Source organism: Acartia tonsa, chromosome 12 (genome assembly GCF_053477335.1).
Source record: "Acartia tonsa isolate MP-2025a chromosome 12, ASM5347733v1, whole genome shotgun sequence".
NCBI lineage: Eukaryota > Metazoa > Arthropoda > Copepoda > Calanoida > Acartiidae > Acartia > Acartia tonsa.
This window is the reverse complement of record NC_137271.1, coordinates 33,817,296-33,844,925: the sequence shown is the minus strand read 5'-3', so window position 1 is coordinate 33,844,925 and position 27,630 is coordinate 33,817,296. Positions and strand designations below refer to the sequence as shown.

The window sequence follows — 27,630 nt, the reverse complement described above, 5'->3', positions numbered from 1 at the left end:
TACTATATATCTTAAGCCGAACGTTTTAAGACATCATCCCGCAAGAACACACACTAAGACTAACATGTAAAGACCAGTATATGCACGCTCATTCAGTTACGTACAAGGGGGTTGTAATACAGACTAACATATCTAGGGCTCTGTTTACAAAGGGATCATAAGGGGAGAATACATCTCAAATCATTCTGGGACCTATGTGAAGATTCACAAAAAAACACAAACTTTTCAGTTTTTAATGATTTCTTTAGATCAAGACAAAAACATTACTTATTACTAGGACTAGCGGTTGCGCCCCTATCATCTAGGGTCATAGTAATCGAAGGTAAGGGGTTGGAAGAAAAATATCCTAAAAGCATCCAAAGACTTAAATCTAGAACACAAAATTTCTTAAAACCAATAAGTGGCCTATGTGAAGCTTCCCTGAAATTGAGAACTCATACGGTTCAGTAGTTCTTGAAGGTAGGGCGGGGGGAATGAGTGAAAACTCCCCCATTTTTCAATTTTAGTTTTAAAAAGAAAAAGTAAGAAAATAATTTTTAGAGAGGGTAACTTTTTGAACACAGTAATAGTGTCTGACTGATTATGACGTAACAAAAAAAATTAGCCAATGAGAGGCCACTATAAATTTTACCATTGGTCAATAACAGCCTCTCATTGGCTAATTTTTTTTGTTACGTCATAATCAGTCAGACACTATTACTGTGTTCAATTTTTTTTGTAGGGGTTATTTCTCATGGGAGGGTTGAGATACCCTCCCCCAAAATAGTTATAAAGTTTCCCTAGACCTATAAGAAGCCTCACTGTAAAGGAGACCCATAAAGGTTTAGCGGTTAGCGAGATCCTTCGCTACATACAAAAAAACCTTACTTATTTTATAAAATAGGATTACTTAATTTTGAAAAGTTTATTGTTGTTGTAAATTAAAAATGAACCCAAACGAGAAGAATTCTCCGGGAACCATGTTTATAGATGTTGAAGTCAAAGTGTGATGTCCGTAATTTTTATCAAATCTCCACAGTTGCATTCAAACCATTACACAGTAAACATCGAATACTTTTATCTCTTCTTTAATTTTATTCATCTCTTTTTACAATATTCAAAGAAAAGTGTGATTAAAAATGTAAAAGACTTTAAAAGTGAAGCTAACTAAAGAAGAGGATATGTGGAAAAAGATTTAATCCTATTTTGCATACATTTGTTTAAATAAGGTAAGTTATCATATTATAATATTATTGTACAACTTTGACAGTAGTGGAACAAAGTGACTCAAAATCAGCCATGTGACGTCATAAGAATGAGGGATTATCCATCTTTTTTTATGTGTTTTCTTTAATTTCCTACTTCTCCTCTCATCTCCCTCATTTTTATGACGTCACATAGCTGATTTTTGAGTCACTTTGTCCAACTGCCTATGAGATTTCAAATAACTATTAAAGATTGACCGTGGCATTAGAGTAATAGTGTCATGCTAGAGACGTTAAAAATGGTACTTATCGCTGCTATGTTAAGCGCGTAAGATTAATGGTTAAAGTGGGAAGAATATCTTAGCCCATAAACTCATCACCAGTTAGGACTTCCAGACAAAGAAGTTGTAATTAAAGGGTTGGTTGCCTCTCGGGCGAAAGAGGTTAGTTTTGGGTGATATTACTCAGTAGGATTTGCTTTTTTAAGAAACTATATTTATAGGATAATTTATGGCGGTTTTAAGCCTACTTTAAAACGATAGCATGTAATTATGCCTTTGAGGGGAGGAGATATATTGGTGCAACACTTTTGTAATAATGGATTTTAATGTTTATTCATATATTATTTTGATTGATTTGTAAGGAAGTGACACGATTTTATTTTTAACAAATATGTTTTTGTTGATTTTTAATATCTGTGCCAATATTTAAAAGCAAAGTATGTTTTCAAAATGGTATATGTCGGTTGGTACCAAATTATACTAAATTGTTACATATTGGAAAGAATATCATGAGGGCTCGGCAGCTGCGCGTTTGTAATGAAAAAAGAGCGCGGCTGTCGATCTCTATAATCATAATAAAGACAACACAAATTTCCGATTCCCCCAAAAAACTATTTTAACTCAGTGAAGGAGTATATTGGACTGTTGATTACACCGGTACCCAGAGTTTTATAACCACTTTTCCTTATTCACTGCTCATTAAACTTTGGGTACTCATGATGAATTTTGATTGATTCAAAACTAGTAGAGTCTAAACTCTGCAACCAACAATATCAATCTATTAAAAGGATAAAATTGTCAGTCAACATTTGGGATGTATTTATCGTCTATTGTCCGCTGAGTTAAAAAAGACGACATTTCCTCTAACACCTCCGATAGTGCGGCATTTGTGTGTGTGAGTTTGTTGTTGTCTCTGTGAGCTTGCTTTTTATGTTTATAGACATCCTTGTTATTCGTGGAAAAACTTGCACTGTGCACTTCCTCATACCTTTTATATACAAATTTTACTTCTTTTCTGGATTTATTATTTTATTTTCAATTGCCAAAAATGTATTATCAATAAATCAACCTTTTTAAAGTTATTTTTAGATGAGGATATGTATATATGAAAGATATGATTTTATTTCTATTTCTTAATGCAGCAATAAACAAGGATGACAAAATCCATAAAAGCGAAGCTCTAAAACAATAGGACAAACGAACGTTAACACTTGTAGAGTATCAGAACTGAATAATCAGAATGTACGTTAATTTTTAAGTCAAAACAAAATTGTAAGTAATTTTTTGCAAATTCCTTAGATACATACAGGAATTTAAACTTTCAGGACTTGATTATAGAGGTGTTACCTAATTCGTACCTGATTGTAATAGGAATCATCATGTAAAGTTTGAAATCGATAGGACAATTCTAACCTTTTTTAAATTAACGAAAAAAGCCAACTGTCCCGGACGGACGTATGAACTAATTAAAGAAAATGTCGCTTTAAAAAAATACATTTATTTCTGTAATTAGAATTTCTTTAGAATAAATTTTATTTGGCAAATGGTTAGAGCCTCCACGGGGGTTACAAAAAAAAGATCCTACCCTCTTTATTTTCAATTCATTTCAAAAACAAGTAGAAGGGTTACAAGAATTGATTTAGATAAAGGACCTTTAATGCGTTGAGAGCTAGATAACTAATTAACCTTTACATTCAGTTCACTTCATATTTTGGTGGATTCAGCGATTCTAGTTTTTAAGAATCCACCTCTGATCTATATTTGGTTACCAAGCTGCTGGGAATTATACTTGAAATGTCATTACTATAGAAAATACTAGAGTTGGCTCGATATAATTATCTCCCTATTGGCTAGTTTTCTATATGCATATCTATTTCTCAATAAATCTATTTTCCTCACCCGGCATTACTATCTAAAAGAAAGTAAATATTTAATAATCTAAATGATTTTAAAAAGATTTTTTAAATTATATTTTTTTTTCATTACCATCACCGAAGGGTTAATGATGATGATTACAATTTTAGTTTAATATTTGAACACACAAAGTGTCGCCACAATCGAATTCTTTTAAAACAGAGTTTTCTTAAATTTATTATATTATAAATTTAAATTTTCTTTTTTATGATTAGAAATTAAATACATTGATATAAGGTAAATAGCAACATGAAATTAAAAAAAGGAATTTCTTTTTAATAAAGTAAAATAATGGGTCTTATCGTTCTGGGCAATGAGAGTTTATTATGGATTATTGGAGCACTATGAGTTTTAAACAAATATTCCTTGGAAAACTTGAGCTCGTTTATAGACATTTATTTCCTATATAGATCTGACATGGATCTTGAAGCAATTAAGCAGGCCGTTTTGTACATGTTAAAAGTTGGAAGATTTCATTAAATAAAAGTTATCGCAAATATACTTAGTAAATAAATTTTTATTAAGTGTAATCATATAAATTAGAATTTAAGGGATGAAAGGGTTCAGTAAAAAGCTTCTCTGAAAATTTAGAAAATCTTTTTATCTCAGAATACTCAATTTTGATATAAATTAGATTTAATTTAGAATATCAAACCTTTTATTAAGATAAGAAATATAGTAATGTTTCTCTCCAGTATGGCTTCGAAACAGATTGATATCCCCTGGATTAGAAGCAGTTGTCAGCCATACTGAAAAATTATGTTTAGCATCGTATTATAGACAATTTTCCACGAAGATTAAAATGAAAGTCATAAAAATTATACCAGTTATGTTAGCCCGAAATCAGCCCCTTAAGGGTTTAATTTTTAATTTTTAATTGAGGCTTTAAAAAATGGTTTTAATATTATAATTTTTCATTTTGCTATACGCGGAAAACTGTCTATAATACGATGCTTTAAATAGCTCTTACTATTTTGGGTGTTTAATTATCCCTTCCTTCCTGATGGTAAACCGCAAAACAACAGTGTCCTAATAAATTACTTTATTTCACAAGTAATCTTTAGGAATCTAACATTTCTAATGAAATACGGGTCAGAAAGCTCGAGTACATTAGTTTTCTATGACAGAGTTTTTTTTTGTAAACATTGCTATGGGTTCGCCCCCTTTGGGCCTCTAGAGGCAATTTTGGGAGGGGGGAGGTTTTTTTTTAAATTGAGAGGGAATAATTTTTCAGTGGATGATTTCCATTGGGAGGTAGGAGTTACCATCCCACAAATAGTTATAAACCTTCCCTAGATTAGTTAGAAGCTTCACCATATCGGTCCAGTGGATAGTGCAACTTATTACCAAGCACAGATAGGACTTCCAGATAAAAGTCATGTAATAAAAGGGTTATTTGTCTGCTGGATGTTATTCAACAATATAATATCCTATAGAGGGCATTATTGTATTGCATCTCATTACAAGTGGAAAAACTAATCATAGAGGAGACAATATAATTGCATACAAATCATCTTTTTCATTTGATTGCATCTTTAATTAAACAATTGTTTCTCAGTTTGTTTTGGTAAATACTTTTATTGTTTTTAGTAGTGTAGCTTATATATAAGTATTGTTTGGTCTTTTGGTTAGGAAAAAATGTTTTTTTTTCTCAAAAATTAAAGTAAAAGAATAGAGCCCACAAGATGAAATACAATGTCCAGATTTTGTATTGGGTAATTAAAATTTCAAGTTTCTTGAATCATAACATCCATTGTCTGGTCCATATAATAGGCAAAAATTTACTTATTGATCTTATAAAAATATCAATAACCCCATAGAACTTAGATAATTTTAGATAAAATATACATCTAAATGTTATTATTTCAAGAGTTTCAAGGTCTTCAACGAAGGTGGAGATTACATACTAAAACAAACCACAATAAACTCATCAGTATTTGAATGAGTTTTAAATTAATATATGTAATTTTTGTAAGTAAATGATAAAGACAAATAAAGAATCAAATAATAGTAATGATAATTACCATTGGATTTAATTATTCTTGTGTTTTCTTATTTCAGGCTATGTTTGATGTTCAGTACAAAATTGAAATTTTATATCCTTACCAACTTTAAAATATTTCAACGGATCTTTCTAAATGTTAACCCTAAAGTGCTTTTGTCTCAGCTTCTTTATAGATAGAGGAAAATTGTTTTACAGAGGTCTTTAACTTTTTTAACCCCCTCATCAAGCAATCTTTGTTTTTAGGTATTTTTTTCTTTGAAACTTATCTTAAGCAGCTATATGAATTTTTATCTGTAAAGTAAATCTTGTAGATCTTTATAGGGTATTAATAGATAATGGACCCTAATAGGGTCCATTATCTATTAATGTCAATGCTTCGCAACTCATGGATGCTGTTATCCTTGTAAAATTGTAATTATCACGGAGGGAGGGGACATTGGACTGTAAATTACACTGGCACCCGAAGTTCTTCATTGGCTTAAAATCTTTGGGATTTTGGTTGATAAGTACTACTTTACAAAATCCAAACTTTTACACCAATTATTTAATCAACAGAAAGGGTGATTTTGTTTGGGATGTATATCAATTTATCGTCCATTATCTTATCCCTTAAGACCCCTGGTAATTATTGACTTTAGATGAGCAAATAGTCTAGAAAACATTCGGTTGTTCACTTTTCAAAACAAACTTTCTTAACTTACACCTTACCTAAAATTGTTTAACTCTTTACAATCGTAACTTTTTTAAACAAAAGTGTTTTATGACGAAAAATTTTAGGATTAGGTTTTAGAAATTGGTTCTCATGGTTTAGAGGATGGCAACATTTCTCTTAGCTTAAAAGAACAACTTTGTTACAAGATGCATTATTGGGCTGTGTTAAATCGGAAGCTATTGAGAATAAATGTATAGGTATAGATGTATTATTCAGACACTACCTTTCACAAGTAGAGGTAAAATTCGTCGGCTAGCAAATTGCTTTCTATATATTTATGTAGTATTTAGTTGTTAAGTCACTTTTTTTCGTTAATTCAGCTGCAGATTGGAATAGCTGCGAATATGGCCCTATGATAATCAAGGATGACAACATCCATAAGTAGCAACGCTATTGAATGTAGAACTAGGTACAACAAAGCAAACAGAAGGGGAAAAGGTGCAAAACATTCGGATAAAGCTGAAACAAAATTTTAGATGTTTTTCTTTGACAGGTGAGAAAAGAGTATTTCAGAGAAGTACCGACGGACCGAGCGACAATATGTTTATAGTTTAGAGAAATACATTGGTCAGCAACGCTTTTTATAGTACCTATGAGTATAAACATGACGTCATACTGGCCTTCTATTGGTAATTTAGTCTGTGTATCGGCGTAACAGTGGTCATTTGTATTGTATAACGCCATTCTTTATAGGCACTATAAAGAGTTTCTTGTTCAGCAAATTTCCCTCCCAAAAAAATCATCCTACTAAATAAGTTCATTTTAGATGACAACATTTGATAAAAATAATAGATGGGGCATGAGCTTTATGGAAATCTGTCCACTGTATTGGGTCTTTGAAATCAACTAACAGCGTCATGTATACAAACACAGCCGAGCCAATACATGGGTACCAAAAGCAATTTGCCAACAGACAAAAAGGGTCTCCTCCACTTGGGTCAGGATTATAAATCTATACTTTTACATTTAATAAGCCAGCAATGATTTCACCCGCTCCACTGGTCTGAGGAGTGGACTTAAGTATGACGATGAATTATTAAACTCATTAGTAAACATCAACATTTTTGGAATCATAAACCAGCAAAACTTTAGTGCTGTTACTATGTCAACAACAACAAATTTAGATTAAAAATGATTAGATAGGGTTTAGTTATTTATTTAAATTAAATTAAATTAAAATAGGGTAGAGTGATAGTTATTAATCGCATCGTATTAGAGACAGCTTTCCGCATATATCAAAATGAAAAATTATAACAAAACTGGTTTTAATTTTATTTTAATATTCGTGGAAAATTGACTGTAATGCGATGCTACACGTGATTTTTCAGTACTCTGAATCGGTTGTAATACAACGGATAGCAATCGGTTTCGAAGCCATACTAGAAAATATTTCAAATATTTTATGAATCACATAATTGTACTTAACAAAATGTGTTCAGGGCGATTATTTGGCGGTTTCCCCTAAAGTGCCTAATCGCACAATTTTCTTGTGTTTTTAAAAGCGAAGCTTTTCTATAATTAGGGTCGGTCCGTCCGTACGTCCGTTAGTAACGGATAGCTTTTTTTCGTTAATTTAGGCATGTTAGAATTGTCCTATCGATTTCAAATTTTGCATTACAAAATCATTACCAAAATTTCCGTACGTCCATTTTAAACATGTTGATTTTTTACTTTTTAACAACAATTTTTTATGTGATCTAATCATCTGATAGATCTTATTTTTGGTATATTGATTCCTGGGACAACAAAGTATAATGTTATAAGCGAAGCAACTCTATAATCAAGTCCTAAATATGTAAGTATGCCCATAAACATTATCCTGTATACACTGTTAAAAATATTTTTTTTTTAGCATCAGGTAATACTATATATTCTTCACATTAATGTATAGTATCAATCCGTACGTACTAGGAAAAAAAACTCATTATGATACAAGGAAGTTTTCAATGCTGTATTGAGTATTAGGTAATGTTCTGTGAAGTAACATGTAGTAATAAATAATGTATTTGTCTGTAGAGTATCATCCAATACGCTCTTGGGAATAAAATTCAGTACGGTAGAAGTAATTTTTCATTACCCTCCTTCGCAATTGTTGTTACCCTCTAGAGTATGAAACTGTTTTACTTTGTATGAAAGATCAGTTTATAATATATGATTATTATATGTACATATACATTTTGTTATATCAACAAACATACCAAGCAGAGCCATAAAACATTAATTTAAATGTAAATTTAGTAAAAAAAATGACTTTAAAGATGTTTAGGACTAAACATTATCCTTAAAAATAAAAACTATGGTCAGTCATAATTACAAAAAACAAAACTATAAAGCTGAGCATAAATAGTAACATTTCATCTTTGTCTAAAACGACCAAGCATTGAAACACTTCCATGAGAGGTGTGTACGACTGGTGTCTGTTTCAATTATTCTTTACAGTACAGATTCTTACCCTAGAACGTATGAATAGTTACTATTTTAATAAACCATTCTCTTGCGTATTGTCTGATACGCTACAGCGTATGAAATAGTACTAAATCAAGAAACATTTCTACAGCGTATTTTCCGATACCCTACAACGTATAAAATATTACTATTTTTATAAACTTTTCTACAGCGTATTCTATAGTACCCTAGAGCGTATCGATCAATACTAAAAAAATGTATGGGTTCTGTATAGTAATAATTATTGTGTTATATAGTATTACATAGTGTTATATATTAATTATATAGTTGTAGCGTACATACGGGTCCAATACTCTCCAGAGTATCAATTGATACTAAATAAAAAAATTATTTTTAACAGTGTAAAGCAGTTTTTCAACAAATTTACCTACAATTTTGCTTCGACTCTTATACATTTATATTCTGATTATTCAGTTCTGACACTATATAAGTCTTCATGTCCGTTTGTCCTACCATTTCAGTGCTTCGCTTTTATGGATGTTGTCATCCTTGTTAAAAATAGTTTAGGATAGATTATATTTGGTAGATTAAAGTAATATATATAGAGTGATAAATAGCTAGAAAACTATTTTCTTTTTTCAAAGACCCATGACGCTGCAGAAGGTTGTTTATCGATAAAAAATTTGCTTTCTCACTTAGCTGCTAGAAAGCTCATAAGCTGTCATTGGAATAAGATTTGAAGGAACTTCAATAATTAATCAAAACCACCGTATATTTTGGTACTAGAGTTGGCTCGATATAATTATCTCCCTATTGGCTAGTTTTCTATATGCATATTTCTCAATAAATCTATTTTCCTCACCCAGCATTACTATCTAAAAGAAAGTAAATATTTAATAATCTAAATGATTTTAAAAAGATTTTTTAAATTATATTTTTTTCTTTACATTACCATCACCAAAGGGTTAATGATGATGATTACAATTTTAGTTTAATATTTGAACACACAAAGTGTCGCCACAATCGAATTCTTTTAAAACAGAGTTTTCTTAAATTTATTATATTATAAATTTAAATTTTCTTTTTTATGATTAGAAATTAAATACATTGATATAAGGTAAATAGCAACATGAAATTAAAAAAAGGAATTTATTTTTAATAAAGTAAAATAATGGGTCTTATCGTTCTGGGCAATGAGAGTTTATTATGGATTATTGGAGCACTATGAGTTTTAAACAAATATTCCTTGGAAAACTTGAGCTCGTTTATAGACATTTATTTCCTATATAGATCTGTCATGGATCTTGAAGCAATTAAGCAGGCCGTTTTGTACATGTTAAAAATTGGAAGATTTCATTAAATAAAAGTTATCGCAAATATACTTAGTAAATAAGGATTTGGGGGACCTTTATTATTAATTAAAGTCATGTGACCTAATGTACAAGAGTTAAAACAATTAAATCAAAAGATTTTAGTGTAAAACTATTTGTAAATAAGAGTATAAGAATAAGATATTGTTATCAACGACAAAAAATAAATGTTTTGCCTAATTTTAAAGCATATTTATCATTTAAAGTTAATGCTATCTTTTCAAAAGTGTTTCCATTAATTTGATTGTGTTTTGTAAGCAAAACCTGTTTTTTATTATTTGTACTGTGTAATTTTATTTGAATATTTAATTCAAAGATAGCAATTTTTTTAAAAAATAACCTAAGATGAATGTCGGAATTTTCTTATTAAACATAATAATGTATATATAATTAGAATAGTAAGACCTTGAAAATAAGCAAAAAATTATTATATGATAATTATCAGTAAATCTAACAGAATTTAAGCGTAATTATTAAAAAGCTAGCTTCAACAAATAATAATACATTTTTTATTCAAATACTATAGTACATTCTAACAAGGATGATGATATCAAGTTTAGCAACATTTAACAAATATGTCTTTCAAAAATCAGTGATTTATTGCATGAAATATTGAAAATGTATATAGCAATTTACAGATTTTTATGATTTTCAGGAATTTAAAATAATTACATTCATTTGGTAACTGTAAAAGCAGAGTATAGCATGTATAGTGTCAAAAGGAGCTACAATTTGAAATAATTTACATATATTTATTAGGATGTAATATCCTTTTATAAAAGGCAAATACAAATTGATTTTAATTACAAGTTCATTGAAAAAAAATCCGGACTTTCTGATGGATAGACAAAGTGAATTTTAGAGTAGCTTTGCTACTTAATGTGACATATACACAGACATGCGCTCTGGTTCAGTTCACATTGCTATGGACAGTTAAACTATTTAGGAAAGTTGTAAGGAAGAAAGTTATCTATCTAGTACTAAGATAAAGATTTAAAAGCCTCATAAAAAAAGAAATATATTTTCAAAAACAAATTAAATCTATAGTGCTGTTAACTTGAACTTTAATATTGTTATTTAAAAAAATGGAAATAATCTCTACTTTCCGAAATAATTGTACTCAAGACAGCTTGTAATGAAATTACTATCCAGATTTTTACGATTTTATAATTTTTTGACAACGCCAAAATTGTTTTTTTTTACTTTATTAATTTTAAGATATATGCATTATCTATAAAGGACAAACACAAATACATAATAAATTTTATAGTTAGGGTATTGTTTCTAAAAATGAAAAACCCTGTATAAAACTCAGCCATTTTAGAGTCTAAGCTGTCAAATTTCTTGAGCAATGGGATTGTGTTGGTAGGTCTTTGCGATAGTTCTATATAGTCATGTACCCTTGCTCCCTCTATTCTCTAACTTTATTTTTGGTAGGGTAGCCCCGCAATGTTAGTGCAACACAGACATAGGCGAGGTGACGACCCCACGTAGTAGTTAAGCATAAAGAAATTACCATGGCTCTTTTGAATGGGAGATGCGTTAATGATTTTTACTTCATTTATCTCTTTTACTATATCATAAAGTATAAGAATAGATGGTATGTAACTCTGCCCACAGGTTAGGGCCCTGTCGCGTTTTTGTATTAGGACATTGAAATCAGCTAATAGCGTCAGAAATATAAACACAGCAAAGTCCCTGCAAAAGAACATAAAGCAATTAGCTAGGGTCTCTACTACTTGGGCAGGTAGGATTATACATCTATACTAACACATTTATTATTGGAAGTAGTTGGGATTAGAGTAAAGTTGATAAATGAAACTTAAGCACACCCATGTATGGAAAAGCTTAAGTCTAATCTTAAGAAAATTGATATAAATATGCTCTTTAACAATCCAACCCTAAAAACCTTGGACTCTAAAGATATATTATGATTTATTAATCAATTTTATTGAAACCTGATTTAAATTCTTTTTTTGTTATGTTATAGTTTTAAGCAGGAAGGGAGGGGTCACTGTCCTATAAATGAATAAAAGTCAAAGCAAAATTGTGAATAAATTTGTTGAAAACTTCTTAATAGGGGATAATGTTTATGGACATACTTACATTTTTAGGACCTGATTATAGAGTTGCTTTGTTTATAATATTGTACTTTGTTGTCCTAGGAATCAGTATACCAAAAATCAGAACAATCGGATAATTAGATAACATAAAAATTAGTTGTTAAAAATGTAAAAAAAAAATCAACATGTTTAAAATGGACGTACGGACATTCTGGTAATGACTATAGAGTTGCTACGCTTTCTAAATCGTACCTAACTACTACAGGAATCACCATGCAAAATTTGAAATCTATAGAACAATTATAACATGCCTAAATTAATGAAAAAAGCTATTTATCTCAGACGTACGTACGGACGGAACGACCCTAATTATAGAAAAGCTTCGCTTTTAAAAAGGTCTAATTGTTCTTTTTAATTCAATTTGTCTCTTTTAAACCGTATATATAGAAACGTATGTAGAAAATCTGGCGAGCACCTTAAACCATTACTTAAATGAAAATAAAAAGTGTTTGTATAAAAGAATGATATATACTCTAGAAGAGGGATTATACTTATAACTCTAGGTGGATTAAACCAAATTTAGAAAGAGGCAGTTTCACACAAAGTGACTGTTGAGCTCTGATAACCCCCCTCCACCAAAATTTATTTCTAGAAAATTAAAAATAAGGAGGGAGCCATCCTTTTTTCCCAGAGAGGGAGGAAGGGGACAATGGGCTGTTTATTACACTAGTCCCCAAAGTTTTATAATAATATTTTCTTATTTGTTGGCTTATCAACATTAGGGACTTTGATTGGTAGGTGTATCAAGTTAAGTGTCCAAACGTTTCAACCACTAATTTTAATCTACAGATGGGAATTTTTGTGTGTATCGGCCATTGTCTTATCCTTTCAGAACCGTTTTTCCCCTATGCCTAACCCCTGCTTATATCAATGTTTTAGGCCAAGGCATTCGGCACCTCGGGGCTAAAAAAAACTAGTTTTAATCTTATACTTGTACATTCTATATCCGCCATTGTCTTATCCTTTCAGAACCGTTTTTCCCCTATGCCTAATCCCTGCTTATATCAATGTTTTAGGCCAAGGCATTCGGCACCTCGGGGCTAAAAAAACTAGTTTTAATCTTATACTTGTACATTCTATATCCGCGGAAAGCCGTTTATAATACGATGCGAGAAATAACTATTCTATTTCTTAGGTATAATGCTTAAAGTGTTACAAAACTTAATATATAAAGTAGTAAGGTTTTCTTTGGTTTAAAGCTTAAGATTTTGAAAATAAATAAACTGATTAGGTTCTCCTATTTAAGAAAGCTATACAAAGGTCCTAACGTGGTTTTACGCTATTATATTTTTAGATTTTAGTCTTAGGATGGTATTGTGCTATTTTTCTGCCCCTGTGCCTCTAGATAAATATCCCCTAGATGCTAAGGACACAGCCGTTAGTTCATATATAAATATAATTTCCTTGGAAAATTGTCATCCTCGTTCGTTAACATCAATTGAAATGACATATTTTTTTGGGCGTTGATAAATGTTTTCTTTTCAGTAACCTTCAAACCAAAATTTTAAACGTAATTTTTAAATCATAATTTTAATCTCAAGTCACGAATTTCAAACTCATGTTTGTTAAGAAATAGGGTGAAGTTTCCCCCGAATCGTTAGTTGATCCTGCAAACACCCTCCCCGATGCTTTCCCTCAAAGTCCTTGTTGTACGCTGAACTCCTGCTGGGGCATATACCTGCGGTGTCCCAACCCTGCGGACCTACCAAGTTTTCAATATAACCTAACCTAACATACCCAAAAGTAGTAAACAAACTAACAAAAAACTACCTTACCCCTTATTTTCAATTAAGAAAGGGGTATGCTTCAATCTTTGACAGACTTATATGTTAAAAAAAGTCATTGGGGGGGGGGGATTATTGCCCAGTTTGTTTTTAGAGGGAAGTTAGCAGAAATAGTCATTTTAGTGAAACTTATTTGTAACATTATGATGTTATATGTACTGTATATGTCATACATGGATTTATTAATACATGGATCTTACACCAGATTATTATGTACTCGAATGAAGTGAAACTTGTAGCTGGCTAAATCCCCAGCCTTCAACCTACTTTACCCCATCCTAGGTAACTGGATAAACGAACTGACCAATAAGTGATGTTCATGTTAGCAACCTAAATTGAGGACAATTTTTCCCTTGTCATAATATCCACGTATATTATATGTCCATTATGTCATATATGGATGAGAAGGAAAGTTACTATGGTCATCATATAGGAAGCGTAGCAATCTCCTTAGTTTCATTCATCCAGGGATCTTAAGGGATAAGACAATGGACGACAGATTAATGAAAAGTGTAATCACAAAATTAATCTCTATGCAGATTAAGATTATAGGTTTGGACACTGCTAAATTGGATTTGAAAAAGATTTTATAAGTCCCCAAATTTTATATGTAAGAGTGACATGTTTATAAAACTTTGGGGCTATTATAATATACATTCCAATTCCTTCTCCCTCCCAATCAGAGAATTGTTTGCTGTTCATTATATAAAAATTAGTTTTGACAGACGAAGCCCAATCTGTCCCACTTTTGAGCAAGACGATTCCTATATGACGTCATATAAAGGAAAAATAAAAGGGAAGGGAGGGGGAAAAATCTCTCCAAAAGAGATGGGAGAAAAGGGAATCGTCTTGCTCAAAAGTGGGACAGATTGGGTTTCGTCGTTTTGGACATCAATATTGTTACATTTAGGGGCAAATCTTCTTTATTACTCTAATGGCCTGTCTGTCTGTCGGTCTGCTATGCAAATAAAACTGACTATGTATCGTCTTTGCAGTTAGATTCAAAATGCAAGGAACGATAAAGTTATCTTCACTCAAGAGTAAAATGCTTCATTCTGTGCTTTAACAATTTTAGATCAGTAATCTAAAGGGATAAGACTAATGCCAATAATTTGAATACAAAATTACCCCTTCTGTAGATTACAAATAGTTGTTGAAACGTTTGAACACTCAACTTAATGAACCAACCAATCAAAATTAAATAAAAGTCCCCAATGTTGTTAAGCCAATGAATAAGAAAACGTTATTATAAAACTTTGGGGACTGGTGTAATAAAAAGCCCAATGTCCTCTCTCTCCGTGACTGACTTGTAATTCTTTATGAAAAAAATTATTGCTTTATTTTGTTAAATATAGAGGGTAGAAATGGTTGTAGATTAATTTTATGCACTAACACCCCTCCTCCATTCACCAAAATGTGAATGACGGCATGTGCTATAGGGTAGGGAGTCACCCCCTTTCTCTTCCTTGACATATGTTTTTAAAACTTTGTCAAAGCAACAAAATAGCCTAAAACCATTTAATGATTAAAACAAAGCAATCTTAATCTGTGGGGATGTTTCATATATAATAATAAAAAAAAATTTATTTGATTTTTTATTGATTACTAATTTTATCGTTTTTAAGTACTATTACGAGATTCTTCCAATCTTTAAATCATCCCAGAACTCTTTGTAAGCTTTCCTGAAAAATAAAAGAAATTGAAATACCAGATACTGAGTCTTTTCCTATAGACGGATAAAATCCAAATATTAAGTAAGAATTAATAAGTGATTTAGTTATTTATCGCAAGGATTATAGACAGCTTTCCGCGGATATTAAGATAAAAATTATAAGATTAATTCCAGTTTTGTTAGCCACGATTGGCCGAAGGAAAATATTATGTTTTTTTTTATTTTGACATTCGCAAAAAGTGTATGTTATGCAATACGATGCTATACATGATTTTTTAGTATGACTAAAAATCGGTTCTAATCCAGTGGATATTAATCGGTTTCGAAGCCATAATGGAAAAATATTACAATAACTGAATTAAGGCAAATGATAATTCATTTACTAAAGCAAATATTTAATAAGCTTCAAGCTGCGTTTTTCACATCATAAAAGCTAGGGATATAAAGAGATAAGACAATGGATGTTAAAATTATAGAAATCCACAATTGTAATAAACGATTAACACCTTTTCTGTTGATTTAAACAATTAGTTGAAAAGTTTGGACACGGCTAATTTGAACGAACCAAACCAAAACAAAGCTTTACGGCCAACGAATGAGAAAGCGTGATTTTAAACACATATAATTTACAGTCCAATGTCCCATCCATTTCTCCCTGGCTACAGTGGGTTACGTAGCTGTGCTACTTACAAGGGAGAGAGGAGACAATGAGCTGATTATTAAACTAGTTCCAACAGATCTATAGTTTTACTCTAATCTAGTTCCCATAGCTTTTTAATATATAGGGTTTTATAATTCGCTAGCTTAACAACTTTGGGGACTTTTATAGAATTTTGATTAGCAGTTTTTTTTTAAGTTGAGTGTAATAACGGTTTAACCACTAATTGTAATGTACAGAGGGGTAATTTTGTGTATCATCATTGGGGATTACATCACTTTATCGTCTATTGTCTTGTCCTTTTAGATCCCTGTCGTCTTACTCTGAGTGTAACTATAAATGACTTTTAATTTTGGTGGTGAAATTTATACATGAACCAATATGTTTTTTTTAACATCTTTAACAAGTTCCCATGGAAGTTCATAGGTGGCGAAACTTTAACAACAATCTTATGAGTCCATTTTTTTCTATTATCTAACCGTAAAAAACGTAAAGATGATAACCCATCCAACTACCCTAGTGTGGGGACCTTTCTTCTCTTTAATAAAGACTTGGCTGTGTTAATATTTCTGATGCTATTTGCTGATAATCAAAGACCCAATTCAAAGTCGGCACAGGGTCCCCACTCTATTCTCTTACTTTAATTTAGGATAAGAAGGCCTACAAATAATCTGGAATAGCCAAGATCCAATTATGCACAAGGAAAGTTTCACTGAAGAAAAAACGCGTAAAAAAGGTCTTTTTCACGTATTACTCTACACTGCGAGATAATTATGCATTATTGATTTATGGCTATTCCAGATTATTTGTAGGCCTTCTTATGCCGCTTAAAACAGTGTGCGGGCATGATCTGTATGTTCAGCCATTTGGCAGCTAGCAGTCTTTAAAATTCATAGATTTTTGCAATTATTCGTTACCAGGAATATTTTACCGTGAAATGCAATTGATCCAAAATTCTATTATAAACTTTTTTCCTAATTATAAAAAAGATAATTTCAATATTTATCAAGAATTGTCCCTCATATGATGATCGTAAATTTACGTAAATAGCCGGATTTTTTTGCACATTTAGATGATATACCGTGTCTTTTAGATCGAAGCTACTCCTGTACTATTTAATATGTAAGTTAAAGGGATGTGTTAATTTACCAGTCAAAGGACGCTTTTTTAACTTTGTGAATGTTGATTATGTCAGGGGGTTGTATCAACCCCCTGACAATTAAATAAAACCCCATATTTGTTTTACCTCTTTGCACCTCCCACCTCTCGATTTTTTTAAGGGGTGTCAAAAATCGTAAGGTGTATGCCAAAATATTTGGGTGTGATTCGCACCCCGTGGCTAAACCCTGTGCACGCCACTGAATGAAACAAACATTAATCATTGGATTACGTCCCCCAAGATAAAATGGCCTAAATCCTACCATGAAACATTATTAAGATTCCTTTAATTTGATCATAGTCAAAGTATCTTACTCTTAATTAATGAAGATACACTCAGTATTCTTTATATCACAATAAAAGCTTCATGAAAAGTAAAAAAAACTAGTTTTATAGTTTGAGATAAATAATTTATGATTTAATTATCAGTCTTGGATAAAATGGTGCTTGTTTTGCAGCACTGTCATTAGTTTTGTTCAACTTTCCCTTTTATGTTCACTTTATATGATGAAACAAGAACATTTCCAGGTATATAAAGGTTAATGTATTTAAATAAAAAAACAAAAATATACCAATGGAGGGGAGGGAATGGGAATATCGTTATTTCAGCCAGCTGCGCATATCACTCTTCCAGTACATGAAATTCTTGTGCAACATCAAGTGATACCTCCCCCTTTCTTTAAAAAAAAGGGGGAGGGTTAGATTCCTAGGTGTGTAGCCTTAAGTACTAGGTAAAGTAGTAAGTTTTTTTGTATGTGTTTTTTTTAAGTTCTCGCTGACCAATAAACCGATTAGGTTTTCCATTCTAGGTAAGCTTCACAATCACATACATACCAGGATGGTTTTAGGCTATTTTGTTTTTAGATTTAAGTCATAGGATTCAGGAATGTTTTATCCCTAAACCTCTTAGAATATAGAGCCCCTATATGTTAGGGAAGCAGCCATTAGTAAAGACAATGATGTAATACTCAAAAAGAATTCAAATTTCAAATTCTTTTTTTAATGCTATATCCATATCCCTAGATTTTTATTATACTTTAGTTATTTATAATTAGTGGTAATAACAATTAATCTTTATTGCTTCGTTTTATAGACAACCTTCCGTGGATATTAAAATAAAAAATTAATAAATATTAAAACTAGATTAACTAGAAGCTTCGCCTCCGCGTGGCTAACAAAACTGATTTTAATCTTTTGATTTTTATTTGATATTCGTGGAAAATTGTCTTCAATTCGATCCTATACTTGATTTTTCCGTAGGGCTGAGAGCCGGTTCTAATCCACCGGATATTATTCGTTTTCGAAGCCACACTAGAATAAATAATTTTGAATTAAGACTACTGTGCAGTGAATATAGGATTATGGAATATGAATTAATGTACAACAATAATAAAATACACAATAAATATGTATATAGATTACGTGTGAATTCGAGGTCTGATTTTATACAGTACATATTATGTATCTATAAATGAGTTTTTCTCGAGTTTTACATATATTTTTAGAGTTGTTTATTTACAAAAATGTACAACACAAAGAAATATTTAAAACCAATTATTAATTCAACTGTTAGAAGCAATATTAAAGTAATTATGTAATTTTTTAACATGTGTACATTTTCGGACTACTGGGTATCTGTCACTCTGTTTTGTGTGTATCATTAATGGATATAAGTAGATATCGTCAATTTAGCTTGCTAATATGGACCTCATTTATTGGTAAGTTGGTTAATCCAGTAGAAGAGGAGGGGGTGGAGTAAAGGGGGTGGATTGGGGGGGGGGGGGGGAGTTGCGTTATTTTTGCCAGCTACTTTATCAGGGCACATGAAAATCTGGTGCAACATACAAGTAATAATATATTTATTGTACTATTTGCGAATATATAAAAAAGAAATTTCATATGTTTTCATTAAAATTTATCATTAATGGTGACATTAATCATGATAAAATAATGTAAACACAAAATCTAAGTTGATATAATTGATGAGTTCATGGCAGCATAACAAATTACACACAAAACTCAGACTTATTTACTTAATTTGATTTTTAAAGTTTAAGAATAGAGGGGACAGAAGCTACATGTATCTCTGCCCACAGGGTGAGAACCATTACCCGTTTTTGCATTAGGTCTTTCAAATTAACTAATAGTTTGGGAAATATAAACACAGCCAAGTCCCTAAAAAAGAACAGAAAGCAATTTGCTAGAAGACAAAAAGGGTCTCCACAAATTGGGCCAGGTATTTGTCAGGATTATACATCTACACTTATATATTAATTATATGATTTACCTTCGCATTTGTGTTTGTTTTTGTTTTTCTGTTTGAAATTATCAACTTGTTTTTGCAATATCTGTGACTAGCGGATACGCACTAGCATCTAAGGACCCTGTATAGAAGGGGCAGATAGGAGCTAGAAAATAGCTAAAACCATCTCAAAGCTAAAATTTGAAAATAAAATAACTTAAAACCATTACAGGATCTATGTGAAGCTTACATAAAATGGAAAACCTAATTAGTTCAGAAGTTGACACAATATAAGTACAGATGTATATTCCAGACAACCACCTCCCCAAAGCACACACACGTTTTCCTATTTTCAAACCATCAAAGACAAAATAAAACCCATATGAATTGGAGTGAAAAGTAAAAAATCGTCCAATGTTGCATCCTTGAATTCCTAGAATCATCATAAGCAAATTGTTTTTATAATTACGGCCTACTTCTCATTTTAATTGCAAATTGCGAAAAAATGTTACATAAATTTAAATCAATTAATTGTTTTCATACTTGATTAAACAGCAGTGTTGTTATTTATTAACAATTAGGATAAATAGATATATAATAATAGACAGACAGAAAGACAGACAGTTATGACGTACAGACAGACAGAGGCAGTCATGACAAACAAAAGACAGATTAACATAAAGATACATAGATAGATAGACAACCATACGGAGAGACGAACAGACAGACAGACAGATACAAAGAAAGAGACAGAAATAGACAGACACAGATACATAGAGAGACAGAAACAGACAGAAATAGACAGACACAGATACATAGAGAGACAGAAATAGACAGACACAGATACATAGAGAGACAGAAACAGACAGACAGAAAGCTAAATAGATAGAAAGATGTTAAATACTGCAGCATGATACCATATATGAAATAACAAGAAATTACTGGGATAAATAGACAGATACACAGACAGACAGACAGAAAGATATTGGTTAGTGTAAGTGTAATATAATGCTATGATATAATATGAAGTAACTGGCATAAATTCTGCGGTTTCCACAGCTACGGTTGCCAATTTCAAAATTCTGTCTTTTTATATTAAAAAGCGAACTTTATAATTACGGTCTGTCCGTCCATACGTAATGGTTAGTTATTTTCATCAATTTAGGCCTAATAAAATTGTCTTATCGATTTCAACCTTAGGCGATGATTCCTGTAACAGTTAGGTAAGATTTAGGAAGCGTAGCAACTCTATATTTGTTACCCTAACATTGCGGGGATACCCCCTGTACCCAATATAACCTAACCTTAACGAACCTAAGGTAATGAACAAATCAAAAAACTACCAAACTCTTTATTTTCAAATAACTGCTACGCTCCTAGAGCCTCTAGTGGCACTTTAAATGTTTTTTTCTTATTTTAAATATGTTTATGTTGTGTTGATGTATATGTTGCGTTGAAATCTGTACGTAAATCAAGAATAGTACAAAAAAAATTCGATTTTTTTTTATTTTTCTTGGAAGGGTGGTGGTACTCTCCCCCTAAATAGTTATAAACCTTCCCACGACCTATGAAAAGCTACCCTGTTAAGGAGAACCCGATCGGTAGCGGTTAGCTTGATCCTTGGTACAGACAAACAGACAGACAAACAAACATCCTGTTACTTTGCTATAAGGAATTATTTCAAAATAAGGGTAGGGCGTTCTGTCCACGACCAGGCACTTTGAGGAAAACCAACGCCAAAAAAAAAAATTTTTAAATATTTGTTTTGTATCTAAAATTTGGCAACCACGGTTATATTTTGTCAACAAAAATATAGTTCTTCCGCCTTACATGGTTTCCATATTAGTTTCATATCAGCCAATTTGTGGTTAAACCTTTTATGTAATTGATGAATCCTTGTGCAAAATTTATAGCAAGATAGATAGATAGGAAGAGGGATAGATAGATGGATACAAGTGCAGCTTCCGCAATGAGGTTTTGGGAGCGGAGTAACTATATACTTATGACTATACAGACTATATAAACGTGAATTTCTTTATTATCATCATTTTAAGGGATTTTGAGTGGTAACAATTTATTTTCAAATGTTGTTTAAGCTACTCTATGACTAGGGGTATGCCGTAAGTCCGTCACATGTTAAATATATATTTTTCATGTTTACAAAGCAAAAAGCTCTCTTTGATTTTCTGCTGCGCATCTCCTCTACTCTAATGTTTATCTATTTTATACATTACTAGCGGCTACGCCCCTAGATGCCTCTAGGGGCACTTGAGGAGGGAAAGTCAAATTTTATAACCCAATTTCTTATTTTAGATTTTAAAGGAAAAAGTTTTTAAAATATTTGGGGGGGGGTGTAAATTTTTTTTTTGGGGGGTGGGGGGGGGTAGGGGGGGTGTCCCTCCCCCCAAGAAAATAGTTATAAACCTTCACGGGACCTATGAGAAGCTACCCTGTTAAGGAGAAGCCGATCGGTTCAGCGGTAAGCGAGATCCTTCGGTACATACAGACACACAGACAAACATCCTGTTACTTTAGTATAAGGATTTTGTCCATCTGTATGTCGGGCATGTCAAAAAAGACAATAACCTTATTGAAGGGTGAAAGGTGATTTTCTCAACTGCTATTTTAGATAGATAGCTGCAATTTTTCGTCAAGATTCCTATTATGTATGTCTGTCAGTCTTACTGAAAAAGACAAAAAACCTTACTATTTTAATTCAAAAAACTTCTTGTTTTTGAATTATCCGCTTATTTTTACCGCGCTACTTATGGATATATGTTCTTGTTATATTTCAAAAGTAATTTAATTAATATAAATCTATATTTAAACTTTTATTGCCGCTATTATTATTTAATTTTGTTAATGCACTTTGAAGTGTATTTATTAGCTTTTGCGTACATGTTTTGGATTGGAACAAGGATAATACACTTGCAAAGAATGGCCTTTAATTGATTTATTCTTCACCCCTCGACTTAAACCAACTGGAGGGGTCAAATTTAAAAATTTTTCGGTTGAAAATTTCTTATTTTTGTAGCAGGACAAAGTGTCATAAAAATCAGCCATGTTACGTCATAAAAATGAGTGATTATCGATCTTTTTTAAAGGGTTTTCTTTCCCACTTCTTCTCTCATCTCCGTCATTTTTATGACGTTACATGGCTGATTTTTGAGAAACTTTGTCCCACTACATGTTTGTTCAGAATTTAGTTTCCTTGATAGCAAAAAAGACCTGCCCACTTTGAAGTTTGCTGTAGGTTTTGAGATCTTACTGGACAGTCGGAATAATAAAATATCTACCTACATATAATTTTTACAGAGCAGCTTGGTAAAATACATTTAACAAAACAAACAGAATGGTTATAATAATTTAAGTTAAAATTAATAGTCCGTAATTTATTATGTTATAATAGTTTTTTAGGGTTAAGTTTTAATATAATTAGGGTCTGTACTTATTACGTCCATCCGTCAGTACGCAAATGTTAGCTCTTATTGTTAATTTAAACATATTATAATTATCCTATCGATTATAAACTTTGCATAACAGTTTGGTACAATTTGGAAAGCATGGCAACACTATAATCGTTTTACCACAAAGTTCGTACTTACATTAAAACGTGCTGATTTCTTACTTACTGATAACATTTTTATGGATGATATATTTATCCTATTTATCTGAGTTTTGGAATATTGATTCCGAGGTCAAAAAGGTACAATATTTTAAGTAAAGCATCTCCAAAATCAAGTCCTAAGATATAAGTTAACAGTATTTTATATTTAAGCAATTTTTTATCACATTTATGTGATGTAGAATGTAATTTAGGATTTTTAAGATGCTACTAACATTGAGCATCTACTCTATAATTAACTTTCTTAGTAGTCTGTTCTTGTAAGATGCCATGACAAACTGTCCATCCATTCGTTTCTGAGCTTTGCTATTGTACCATCCTTGTTTATAGTTGTAGTGATGTGTTATTTATGGCTATATAGATGGTTATTTATATGGTTATATAGATTATATGATTTATATTATACTAAGTTTTTTAAATTTTAATTTCAAAGGTTACCAGGGAATGAAATTTATCCTACAGTTTCTTATCCCTAACTGATATTAAGTAGTACTTTGCTATCTAAAACAATTTTTTGACAAAACAAGAATGACAACATCCATAAAAGCATCGAAACTGTAGGACAAACGGAAATTAACACTTGTATAGTGTCAGAACTGAATAATCAGAATATAGATATAAGAGTAGAAGCAAAATTGTAAGTAAATTTGTTGAAAAACTGCTTCATACAGGATAATGTTTATGGACATACTTACATTTTAAGGACTTGATTAAAGAGTTGCTTTGCTTATAACATTGTACTTTGTTGTCCCAGGAAACAATATACCTAAAATTAGATCAATCGGACAATTAATCACATAAAAAATCGTTGTTAAAAAACTAGTAAAAAAATTAACATGTTTTAAATGGACATACGGACATTCTGGTAATGATTATAGAGTTGCTACGCTTTCTAAATCGTACCTAACTACTAAAGGAATCACCATGCAAAGTTTGAAATCGATAGAACAATTCTAACATGCCAAAATTAACGAAAAAAGCTATCCGTTATGGACGAACCGACCCTAATTATAGACATATAAATTGTATTTTATCTTACAAAAAGATGTATTTAAACAATTAAAAATCATCATATTTTAAATTGAGATATTGACTATTTGGTAACGATTATAGAGTTGCTACTCTTTTTAAACCAAACCTAACAATTACAGGAATCACCATGCAAAGTTTAAAATCGATAGGACAATTCTAACACACCCAAATTAACGACAAGAGCAATCCATTACGGACAGACGGTCTTCGCTTTTAAATTTTCTTTGGTTTACTTTTTATAATGCAAGAATTTGTTAAAAATCTTATTCTGTGATTTGATAATCATAAAATCATGTAACAAAATTATTCGGTCTGCTTAGCTCAAACAAAGGATTTAAATTTTATTCTTTGCCTATAAATTTTTATTGGTTTTAGACAATTTTAGTCCAAGAAAATAAATCAAACATGAAATTAAAATAAAGATTGCTTAATATGAAAATAATATGCTTAATATAAAAATCTGAAATTCAGGGGTGGGGGAGGCTGTAGTTTTTTTTTATTCCCAACGCCTGTTGTTGTGGGGGGGAGAGGGGGGGGGGTTACACTGCGGGGCTAACAAACAAACCAACGAATATCTACCCCTCACCGTTATTTCAAATTTATTTATCTTAACCCTAACGCCTATAAAGGGGGGTCTTTCCCTTCAGGGCGACCAAGTAACCGATATTAACAAACCTTTAAAAGAAACCAACGAAAATTTACCCCCCTATCCATATATTTTCAATTTATTAAAAAAAATAAGGGGGGGGGGGCAGGGGCGTCCAAGCTTTTTATTTTGGGGGGGGTAAAAATTTTTTAAGGGGGGGGTAATTTGGTTTTGGGGGGGGTAAAATGGCGCGCGAAGCGCGCCGCAAATTTTTTTTACCCCCCCCAAAATTTTTACCCCGGGGGTAAAATTTGCTTGGGGGGGGTAATTACCCCCCCTGAAATCTGTTGGCAGGGGTAAAATTTGTTTACCCCCCCCAAAATTTACCCCCGGGGTAAAATTTTTGGGGGGGGTAATTTAAATTTTATAAAAAATTTAGTATTAAAAATGCGCGCGAAGCGCGCAAAAATTTTTTTTGTTAGAGATTTTCTATTTTGGGGGGAGTATTTACCCCCCCAAAATGGTTTGGGGGGGGTAAATACCCCCCCCAAAATCGTTGGGGGTAATTTTTTTTTGGGGGGGGGTATTGTTCACAAAATTTTGGGGGTGCCAAATGGCCCATTACCCCCCCCCCTTGGACGCCTATGGGGGGGGGGGGTTATCGGTGCTCAGGGTACTATATGTGAAAGAGCCGTATTTCCTGAGGCTAACCTACAATTTTAATTATACATGACTGAAATTTTTTTTTTTTTTTTTAGGAGAAGAATGGAGGTGAGAGTCTTCTGGTCATTTCTGGCAGTTCTTCTCGCAGTTTTGGAGAGTCCTGGGCTGACTTTACCCGCTGTTATTCGAACACACAATTATCCACTTGATGCACAGGTAAATAGATAGATAGGAAGATAAATAGATAGGTAGATAGATAGATGAATGGATTCGTGAGTAGATAAAAATTTATGGGTGAATAAAACATTTATTCATTTTCGGTTGTGATACTTATAGTAAGCGTAGGGGTAATGCCTTTGCCAACTAAAAGGTGCAACTTATTAGGACCTTTAGACAAATGTAAAGCAATCAATTAGTTGATTGTCTGTTAAAAAACCTAATATACATAGGTGAAAGAGCAACATATTGAGTTAAAATTAACGATCACCAAAAATATGTAATTTGCGGACAGAAAAATTAAACAATTATCAAGAATCAAGATCAAAATCTATAAAAATTACAACTAAGTCTCTAATTTTATAATTTGAAGGCAATGCCTACAATTTTTATACATAAGAAGAACTAGGAATTCCTTCAAACAAATACCAAGAAATTTTACACTTTCAACAATACATTTTTTTACTCCAGTTCCGGGGTTTTAAAATATAATATGAGTTTGAAAGGATATTTTAAAATTCTCTAGGGAGGGAAAGAACATTAGAATAGATTGTAAATTATGCTGGTCCCCAAAGTTTTTTTTATATAGTTCGCATTCGTTGTCATTAAAAGTATTGGGACTAAAAAACATGACAAACTTATTAACCAAAAATTTTTATTTACAGCAAGGGTAATTTTGTTTGTCATAGTAGTTTTTAATTTAAAACTGATCTCAACTAAAGTTCCACACGACTTGATTCCATAGAAGCTTACTCAAAAGAACGTTCTAAAGTAAAAAATATCTTTAATGTAACATCTTGTTATGATGCTTGCCCATACTAAATATCTACTGTAAAATGTCTAAAGAAATGAGCAACATCTTTATTTTTGGATTTTCTCTTCTATATTTTACTTTGTAGGTATGTCTTATTGTTTTAGTCCAATTCAACAATAAATATATTAGGTAAAGATGTATAACCAAGACAACTACTCAGAACAGAACCAGTGTTGTTTTTTTTTCGTCTGCTAGCAAATTGCTTTCTGTTCTTTTGTAGCACCTTGATTGTGTTAATATTTCCGACGCTTTTGGCTGATATCAAAAAACCCAATTGAAAGTCGGCACAGGTTCTACGTGTTGGGGACATGTAGTTATCTAACGCCTTTCCCCTCTATTGTTTTACTTTAATAATTCAACAGTAGTCAAAATATTGCACTTAATTGGAAAAATTGAAACTTAATATTAAACACAATATTTCAACTTTCAATTTAAATTATTTTAATTTCAGAGCTTGAAGCCTTCAGATTTGTACAACATATTCTACCGGGAGGCCAAAACAGTTTCTCCTGAGCTCATGGACCTTATCTCTTCCGATCCTCTTTACCTGGAAAAGAGGACGCGCAAAGAGGACACTAAAAACCCGGCAAAACTGCAACTGCGCACCGAATCCGACATTATCCGTCCTAATGTCGTCTTTCGCGCCAACGGCGGTAGTGTACACTATTACAAAGAAAACGCTGGAAATTCTGTGGAGGACAACAAGATGACGTCATCAGTGCCACAAGTTGATTCTTCAACCGTTATAAGGGTAACCCCAGCACCTTCCACTCAAACAGATGCAAACTCAATGTTTACATTCTCGTCCTTGAGTACTTCTAGTCCTAATTACATAATAACTGATGATGAATCTTCAACTACAACCACACAACAAACAAGTGAAGATGGTGATCTAATGAATACTTTAGACAACAATCTTGAAATAAGTGATTTGGAGGAAAATACAATAGACAATGATTTGAAAGATTCTAAGCATTTTACATTTTTACAGTCACTCATTGGGTATGGTAAACACCCCCTACATTTGTACTATACACCTTTATACCCAGTCAATACTTATTTTTACATTCCATGATCATATCATCCCTTCTAAATTGAATTGTTTAAGCATTATCTTAGTGAAATACATGTACAAATAATGATTTTAAAGTGCTTTTAAATAAACAAGAACAATCATGTCCATGT

General features: G+C 31.8%; 1 protein-coding gene across 1 annotated transcript; it reads left to right on the top strand.

Moving 5' to 3' along the window:
• The first annotated feature begins 1,015 nt into the window (after positions 1 to 1,015).
• LOC145333577 (uncharacterized) lies at positions 1,016 to 27,587 on the top strand. The gene is made up of 3 exons (XM_080178738.1): positions 1,016 to 1,208; positions 25,511 to 25,631; positions 26,897 to 27,587. The coding sequence occupies exons 2-3, from the start codon at positions 25,518 to 25,520 to the stop codon at positions 27,518 to 27,520; spliced, it is 738 nt and encodes a 245-aa protein (XP_080034864.1). The 5' UTR covers positions 1,016 to 1,208; positions 25,511 to 25,517; the 3' UTR covers positions 27,521 to 27,587.
• Positions 27,588 to 27,630: the final 43 nt, after the last annotated feature.

Coding starts and splice junctions, on each gene's coding strand:
- LOC145333577 (XM_080178738.1), top strand. CDS start 25,518: ATGGAGGTGAGAGTCTTCTGGTCATTTCTGGCAGTTCTTCTCGCAGTT. Junction 25,632..26,896: donor ATTATCCACTTGATGCACAG/GTAAATAGATAG, acceptor TTTTAATTTCAG/AGCTTGAAGCCTTCAGATTT.